We start from the raw sequence: 8,515 nt of genomic DNA, 5'->3' as shown, positions 1-8,515 counted from the left end.
GGGGGGGGGGGGCGCGAAGGTCGAAAGGGGCGACGGGCCGGACACAGCGCCCACGCCACAGTCGTACGCGCGGCAATCGGTCCTGCGTACGCTGCGCAACAGCCCTCTCCGCGCGTCCTCACAAATTGTTCCTGCTGACCCCTCTCCCTCATTCGCCCTCCTTCACGCCCTCGCACCCTCCTGAACAGCTGCCCTCTCTTCTCCTGCCCCCCGCCCACCCACCACCCAGCCCCCTCACGTGCTCCTGCAGTGTGTCCAGCACCCCCATGGCCTCCTGCCACTGCCCCGTCTTCACGTACAGGTCTATCAGCGTGTTGAACTTCACCAGGTTGGGGGTGCAGCCCTCAAACACCATCTGGGGGAGGGAGCTCCCTCCCTCGAGGCCGAGACGTGAGACAGGCGGGGCGCTTAGCTGGTCAAGGGGCGCAGCAAGAGCCCGCGCCGGTGGACTGCACCCGTCAATTATTGATTGATGGCAGGAGAGGGAGCGGGAGCATTGTGGCAAATCGTCCCACATCTGGCAGGAAGGCAAGATGATAGATGATGGGTAACACCCAGGACCTGGCTGGCGGCCCGGCGAACAAGACCGCGCTGCCGCCGACCCTTTGCGTGTTGGGGCTGTGTGGTGGTGGTGTTACACTTCTTGTATTGCAAAAGTGGGCCTGTTGGACCCCAAAACGCAGTGGCTCACAGCGCAACAAGTGAATCATAGCAGAGGCACACACAACGAGCAAGGCACTGCCAGCGTGGCTGTTGTACAAGAGTCTGCCATGGGGCAAAGGGGATGATGGGGGATTCGAACTTGCACAACCCATGAATCTTGACATGCACAGGGGTAATCGGCACGACCACCAGATGAAAATACAATTGTGCCAGTGTCTGGCGGGCATCATTTCCCAATTACTAGTAATTGGGAAATACTGTGGCGCGGTGCCTGGCTCTGATGGAACCTGGGTCCCCCTCGCCTCCCCTCCCCTCCCCTCTGCCCCTTGCCTTTGGCCCCCGCCATCACGCGCGACAAGGATAACTTTCACAAAGACTGCATTTGTGCGACCTACTGCCTGGCGGGAATGCGCCACGTCAACCATGCTGGCCGTGCAGTGCAGTGCAGCGTGCCACGTAAGGAGCGCAACTCGTGCAGCCAACAGCAGGCCCGTCCGCCAGGACAAGGTGCGATCAGCTGACATGAATTGACAAAACCCAGCGCCGGCTGGGCGCTGCTTAAGCGAAAGCGCCCAAATCAACAGAATGACGGGGCTGGCGATTCACCAGCACATGCAGCCCACTCATGGCTCGCCGTCGGACCCGAACTGGCCCCGTCCTCGGCAGGCCTTGTGCTGCTGCCGTTCCTGTAATGCAGCTTGTACGGCACCGACGTGGCCTCTGCCATGCGGGCCAGCAGCAGCGTCTGCTGTCGCCCGACGGGGCCCTCGACGACGTCCACGGCCACGTGGCTGCCAGTCCTTGATCTGGACGTGCCCGCACAGCTCCCTGCACATGTCCACCATTTTGCATGGAGGAAACTCAGCAGCAGGTGGTGGCGGCGCCATCATTGCAAGTCAGCAAGCGAGCGGCATCCACATCAACTCCAACATTGCACCAAGCCGTGAGAAACAGTGCAGGCGGGGCCCACACCACTGGCGGTCAGGCGCGCGTGGTTGCGTGTGCAGCATTTGTTGCCACAACCACCAAGCAAGCACGCACCCAGCGACAGCGTTGTCAAACAACGAGCTGGGCCTGTGCATGGTCAGGGGAATGTTCTGGTAGCAAAACTGCAGCGCTCACACGCCAGGGACTGCCTCTGCGCTGCTGCCGCGCGGGTGCCGCGCCAGGCACGTCATCAACTGGGGGTGCTCGCGCACGATGCACAGTCACTTGGCCTTGCACGACGTGAAGGCCGAGTCGTGCATGCTGCACAGCCTGCCCTGCGCGTACTCTGTCGACATGGTAGCAAGGCGGCGGGCCAGGTGGTGGGCATGCGATGGTGTGAGCGAGCAGCAGCTGCTCGCCCCTCACTCAGCCGCACGGGCGTGCACCACCAAGTGCAGCGCCGCGCTCCCTCATCCTGCTGATTGTAATAAGCCACGGTACAGGGATAATGAGACACCGGGCGCAGTCTGGTACGAGTGTCTCATACTGTAATTACAATTTGATCCATAGCCATTGAGACGGTACAACTACCAAACACGAGTGCAATCGACGAAGTTGCATGACATAATCGACGCGTGCATGAGCAAGGGGCGAGCGATGTACTCACCTCTGAGTCGCGCTGGAGGCCCCTCGCAGCCTGGCTTGCCCGGAAGAGCGCTTGCCTCGTTGAAGGGTGAGCTGAATACCATAATACTACGGCACCGCAACCATAGCAGCAATGTCCCGGGGGAAAAGCGACTTGATGCGGTAGCAGCGGCAAGGGGGTGTGACAAGGGTGTGTCAGCGCACCACACGTCAGTGAGCATGCATCCAGTAAATGGTTATGATCATGTTCCCAGGTTGTTGGCCGTGGGGGGCCATTGTCGCTGTACATACATGCAACTGGGCAGTGTTGCTTGAGCAGCGCAGGCACTGCGCGCCCAGGTCGCCCCTCTGGCCTAGAGCATTGTGGCAGTCATGCCCACATGGCTGGTTTGCACCCCTCCCTGATGGCAAACCATACAACCCCACTCCGCAGCCTTGGGGCTGGTGTTCCTGCCGTCCTTCGTGGCCTTTGTCATCCTGGATGTGATCTGGATCACGTATGTGGCCAAGGACGTGTATGCCGGCCTCAAGCCCATCCTTAAAGAGGACCCAGACCCCGTGGCGGCAGTGCTATCGTGGATCGCCATCGTGATGGGGGCGTACGTGTTCGTGCTCCCGCGCACAGGCGGCGGCCGCACTGCCTGGCACGTTGTCGGACAGGTGCGGCCAGCGGCGCGCCGGGGTTTCATTGGCAAGAACGCAGGGGCTACACGGGGCGTTTGAGGCCCTGTGGAAACATGTCAGCGGCTTTTCTGATGTCCTGGGCCCGCCTCAGATCATGCTTTGATGCTGCAGCCGGCACAATCTCGTTGTGATGCCGTGCAGCCTAAGCCTGCCGTGCACCACACACCTCACAGCGCAACCCACCTGCACTTGCCCACCTCCGAACCGTGCAGGGGGCCCTGTTTGGGCTGCTGCTGTATGGAACGGTGGACCTCACCAATTGCGCGCTGCTGACTGCCTGGGGGTGGAACGTGGCCCTCGTGGACATGGCCTGGGGCACCTTGGCATGCGCCGTGCTGTCTCTGACGCAGCGCTCACTGGCATCTTACTTCCCTTCATTGGGGCTGTGACATAGATGTGGGGGTGGGTGGGTTGGGTAGCATGTTGTTGCTGAGTGTTTTATGACCATCAAGTCGCCATCTCCACGTCAAGCTTTTGCTCTGCGTACACCGCAGGCCGGTAACGATAAGACAAGTGTGTGAGTCACAATCAGATTGTGTTGCCATGCGCACAGGATGGCACAGCTGCGTATCTGTGAGCACAGGCTGACTCTTGTTCGACAGCTTTCAGCGAGCAGCTGTCACAGTGAGCTACCCAGCAGTCTGTCATGCGCAAGGGGCTTGCAGCAGCCTCCCACAACCTGCCTACAGCAGCCTCATCGCTTGCAGCCGCGCCATTTGCAGGGTCCTCGGCCGAGTGGTGGGTGGCGACGGTACACCCCTGTGCCAAAAACAGCCTGCTGGACCCGACAACACAGTGGATACGGTAACACGGCAACAAGTCGAGCACAGTAGAGGCACACCTAGGAACATTATTGCTCACGACAGCGGCACACAGGCGTACAGAAGCAGCAATGCCATGCTGGGGTGGCTGTTGTACAAGTGTCTGCCTGCCTTGTGTTGGGCAAAAGAAAGCGGTGGAGTCAAAATCGTGCAAAACCTGAGTACGTCGATACGCAAGGGGGCATCGGCATGGCCAGATGAGAAAGGGAGGGACAGAGACGACGCAGGCTGTAACGCCTGCGTAAGTTTGTGAGGAGGCGCCCGGCTTGCGGGGGGCCGAGGCCGCCGCGCCGCCCCTCCCCCCCATCAATCCAGATGGAAAACAAATGCGCCGGGGTCTGACGGACTGCGTGTGCCAATCTTGATTGATGTATTGTGGCACTGCGCCTCCCTCTGGTGCAACACGCGTCCTCCCTATGCGCTCGCGCTACCCTCCCCGCCGCCTGCTGCTCTGCGGCTCCTGCCAGTGCGCACTACAGACGTGGTCTCACAATCTGTGCGCTCCTGCAACCTGCTGCCAGGGGGGTACGGGCCCCGTAATCCATGCTGGGCGGTGTGGTGCATCAGGCTGCCAAGAAGCGTGATGGGGTGCAGCAAACAGCCGTATGCCAGGAAAACGAACGATCAGACTGCCATTGTTGCGGACGGAGCTGACGTGTCTTGGCAAATCAAAGGCTGCATGGGAGCAGCGCTCACAGCACGAGATGAAGCACCCAAAGATCAAAATGACTGGGCTGCCACGCACGACAACAGCAAAAGCCCACTCATAACTTGCTATCCGACCCAGGGCTAACCCCATCCTTGCCATGTTGACAGGCACCAATACGGCCTCAGCCACGCAGGCCAGCAGCAGCAGCTGCTGCCAGCTGATGTGGCCCTCCGCGATGTCCACCGCCACGCGGCTGTCCTAGTAGCCCTTCATGTGTTCATGCCTGGCCAGCTGATTGTACAGCTCCTCCATCCTGCACAGAAGCACATCAACAGCAGGAGGTGGTGTGAGTGAGTCAGCAAGGGAGTATCCAGCTCGACACAACAGTGCACCCAGCCGCGAGAAGCAGTGCAGGCGGGGCCCACAACACTGCCGGCCAGGCGCCCCCTGGTCGGGTGCGCAGCAATTGCGGCTATGGCAAAGCAAGCACAGCGACAACTTTGCCAAAATATACGAGCCAGGCCCGTGCATGGCCAGGGGTGTATGCTGGTAGCAAAACTGCAGCGCTCACTTTTCAGCCACAGCCTCTGCGCTGCTGTTGCGCGAGACCCGCGCCAGAGATGTCATCAGCTGGGGGTGCTCGCGCAGGATGTATAGCCACTTGGCCTTGCGCGACGTGAAGGCCGCGTCGCGCCCGCCGCTCAGCTTGGCCTCCGCAAAGTCTGTTAGCACGGTAGCAAAGGGCGGGCCAAGTGGGGAGCATGTAACGTTGTGAGCAAGCAGGAGCCACTCACCCTCGCTTGGCCGCAACGTAGCGCATTGCATGATGGCGTGCACCACCCAGACAGCGCCGCGCTCGACCAGCACCCACCAAGCAGGCCTCGCATGTGCAGTTTGTCGCTCTTGAACATCAGTTCCGCGTTGGCGATGCTAAGGTCCTTCTTGACCAGCTCCAGCTCCTTCTCGATCAGTTGCCTCCGAGCCACCTCCCTGTCCCTGTCGCGCTCAAGAGCAATCACGCCAAGCAGGATGTCCTTGCTCACATTCTCGCTCATGCACAGGTCCACAATGCTGGGGACGTCGTTGCTGTTCTCGCAGCATCTGATTCCTGTCACAACGAACTCCCGTCTCAAACCGATGCTAGCTTGGCGTCTGATCAAAGGACTCGCGCGGATCTGCCCGTGCCGAGCACCGAGCCTGGGCAGACAGCGCAGCATGACCTGCATCCCTAGTTTTACGAGGATGTATGCGGACTGATGATAGCGAGCGAGTCAATGTATGGACGGGCTGGTTAGAAGGCACGCTGTGATACTCACGGAATGGTGTTAGACGCACCCAACGAGGTACAAGCAGCAACAGGCGCAGCTCTACGCGACCCTTGGACCAGCCTTGGACCGAGGATGGGCCCAAAACATGCACACAAGGCCGCCGCAGCCACCCAAGGCAGGTGCTGCAGGTCGCCTGATCCTATGAGCACCTACATAAAGTACTGTAGCACTGGTGAACTGGTAGAAGGACCTGGACTGCAAGAGCAGGGGTTGTCCTTCGACACTGAAATCCTGAGACCCTCCATTGTGTAGGTCCTCCTTATCATCTGTGGGCTAAACACTGCAGAGTGGTACAGGGGCTGGCCACCAACAAATGGCGATTGCTTGTGGCTGAGTAAAATGCTCCCTGCGGACGGACAAAGTCCCCACTCCAGACAAGGCCGCTACAGGCAGAGCCACTGTGTGGCACTGCAGCCTGCATACCCCAGGTTTCTGCTGTGGGCCGCACCTCGCCCAGTGGCGTCAGCAGCCAATCAGTTGCCAGGTGCATGCATTAGCAGGAGTCGTACATAAGTGAAGGACACAAGCTGTGCGCCTCACCTGCTAGTTGGCAGGTGAGGACGGCACCTGTCCCTGTCACCATGGTGGAGGGCGCGCAGCAGCTGCACAGCCATGCACGCAGCTGCAGGTCATCTGCGGCTGACGGTGCGTAGCGGCCTGTCTCGTTTTGCTGTAGACCAGTGCCTGCCTCACCCTTCTGGCCAACAGACGGCCACCCTCTCGCTGGTCCCTGACACGGCCACACACGCTGCCTCTCCTCCCGCCGCTCAGCAGCTGGGGGGCGACGCACCTTGTCCCGCGACCCTTTACTTGGGGTGCCACGCAGAACAAAACCTCTCCACAGGGCTTTTTGCTTTTGCCAACAACATCTGGCAAAGCATGATGTGCTGTGATGTCATGATGCAAAGTGACACTAAGGCACAAGGGATTGTGGCACGGCGCTGGCGCAGCGCCTTGTTTGCCACCTGCACAGCCCTGGCCCTCGGCCAAACGCTGCTCGGCAGCTCCCTGGGCTGCCTGTCGCAGATTATTCCCCACCATTGCAAGGGCAACACACAGAGTGTTGTGTTTGTATTACCTAATAAACATACTGCCGTCAGCACTTGCGGGTACTGCCGCTTTGGGATCTCATTGGAAGGAAGAAGCAGTGTAGTCGCTGACGCGGCACAGCAGGGCCTCGCCACCCTGGGGATGACGCCAACAGCAGTGAGGAGTAGTTGGGTTTGTTGGTCAGGCCACAGCCCCGACTTGGGACGACGGGGGCGCAGCGCCCGCGAGCCCGCCGCACCGTCCGCCAGGCGGGTGTCCACTATCAGGTGAGCGGCGTGCCGGCTTTCATTGCAGGCCCCGGGCGCGCCTGATAATTATGGTATGCTCAGGCGAGGAGGGGACGGGTATGAAGCATGCGCCAAGCGGCCTCTTGCAAGCCGGGCTGCGGGAAGCAAATCAAGGGAAGCAGCTGCCGGCAGGCGACCAGGTATCTGCCGCCTGCCGCAGGCGGGGCATGAGTTTGGCCTGATGCGATGGACATGGTGGCGCGGAGGGGCTGTCGCCCGTGGCTGGAAAAACACGGCGCGCGCTATCACGCGCATGCCCGCAGATGGATGGAAGGCGGCGCACGGTGGGTTGGATGGGGGTTTGAGGTGGGGCCCCAGCAGCGCGTGCCGCACAAGGGCAGTGCCGCTGCCGCGTCATGTGGTGGGTTTGGCGTGCTCGCTGGTTACGGGCTGGCTGAGCAGCGCTGGTGCTGAGGACAGGGAGGAAGGAGGCGTCACCTGCCCCGCTCGGCCGCCGCGCTCTACGGCAGTGCGGCCGCCCACGGACCCCGCCCATGCTCGCGCGGGCTTGTTGCATAAGCAGCTGGGTAGGGTTTCTATGGCAACAATGAAATGCGCCCGGGGCGCCACCAGTGGGTCGATTGTGTTTCCAAAAACGGGGCCGCCTGGGGCGTCGCGCCGCAACAGGTGGAGCGCGTCGACTGCAGCGATCGCGCAGGCGGGCCGGCTGCCTTGCGTGCCCACATGCAAGCGCACTGCCGTAAACAAGAAGTGGCGTCCGGGGCAAACGCGGCGCTGTGTCTGTGCCGCATTGTGGAGACAACATTTGCGACCGCGGCGCAAGTGCGAATGTGTGCGGAGTAGCATGTCGCTCGTGAGATGCGTGGCTCCCGCCGGGGCACCACTGCGCGGGGATGCCACGCACCGTCAAAACTGCTGCTGCAGCTGCTGCTGCTGTGGCGGCGAGGGGGCGCGCTGCGCAGCGGCCGCCTGCTGGTGCAGCTGGAGGGTCAGGCCCTGCAGCGCCTCGCTGATGCAGGACGACGCCCCATGCTGCTGGGGCCCCCGCACCAGCAGCCGCTGCGGGGGCGACGGCGACAGCGCGGCCGGTGGCGAGGCCGAGCCCGAGGTCGCCCGCCCGGCGACCGCGACCTGGGAGGGGGGCGGCGGCGGCGAGCCTGAGCCGCTGCGCGCCAGCGGCTGCAGTGCGGGCGCCGCGACAAACGCGGCTAGGTGCTGGTGCTGGTGCTGCTGCTGCTGCTGCACTTGCTGCTGCTGCTGCTGCTGCTGCTGCTGCCGCGCCGCCGCCGCGGCGCCCTCCAGCTCCGCCACCACCCCGGCACAGTCCGCGGCGGCCGGCCCCCTCAGCCATGTCAGCGCCCCCGGCCACGCGGGCCACTGGCCCCGGCGCCGCCGCAGCACGCAGACGACGCCCGAGGCGACAAGGGTGGGCGGCAGGGTGTCCAGGGCGGGGGCCAGGGCGGCCCTGTAGGCCATGTCGGCCAGGTCCTGGGGTGGGGG

General features: G+C 62.3%; 4 protein-coding genes across 4 annotated transcripts in view; 1 reads left to right on the top strand and 3 right to left on the bottom strand.

The window, feature by feature from the left end:
* MNEG_9642 (Pentatricopeptide repeat-containing protein) overlaps positions 1-355 on the bottom strand; it is a gene marked incomplete at both ends in the record, with an annotated part of 2,852 nt that extends 2,497 nt beyond the window's left edge. Inside the window, one exon of the mRNA XM_014041889.1 lies at positions 239-355. Coding sequence (XP_013897343.1) covers positions 239-355 — 117 coding nt within the window. The remainder of the gene's footprint in view (positions 1-238) is intronic.
* Positions 356-2,247: 1,892 nt separating this feature from the next.
* On the top strand, positions 2,248-3,308 carry MNEG_9641 (hypothetical protein; the record flags this gene model as incomplete). Its single annotated transcript, XM_014041888.1, has 3 exons — positions 2,248-2,323; positions 2,669-2,895; positions 3,132-3,308. The coding sequence occupies 3 exons, from the start codon at positions 2,248-2,250 to the stop codon at positions 3,306-3,308; spliced, it is 480 nt and encodes a 159-aa protein (XP_013897342.1).
* A 1,339-nt stretch (positions 3,309-4,647) lies between these two features.
* Positions 4,648-5,444, bottom strand: MNEG_9640 (hypothetical protein; the record flags this gene model as incomplete). The annotated part of the gene is made up of 3 exons (XM_014041887.1): positions 4,648-4,702; positions 4,961-5,111; positions 5,261-5,444. 3 exons carry the CDS (start codon positions 5,442-5,444, stop codon positions 4,648-4,650), a joined length of 390 nt encoding a protein of 129 aa, XP_013897341.1.
* Positions 5,445-7,921: 2,477 nt separating this feature from the next.
* Positions 7,922-8,491, bottom strand: MNEG_9639 (hypothetical protein; the record flags this gene model as incomplete). The annotated part of the gene is made up of 1 exon (XM_014041886.1): positions 7,922-8,491. One exon carries the CDS (start codon positions 8,489-8,491, stop codon positions 7,922-7,924), a length of 570 nt encoding a protein of 189 aa, XP_013897340.1.
* Between the last annotated feature and the right edge of the window lie 24 nt (positions 8,492-8,515).

The sequence above is a fragment of the Monoraphidium neglectum genome (assembly GCF_000611645.1).
Source record: "Monoraphidium neglectum strain SAG 48.87 unplaced genomic scaffold scaffold02008, whole genome shotgun sequence".
NCBI lineage: Eukaryota > Viridiplantae > Chlorophyta > Chlorophyceae > Sphaeropleales > Selenastraceae > Monoraphidium > Monoraphidium neglectum.
This window is presented reverse-complemented; position numbering and strand designations above follow the sequence as displayed.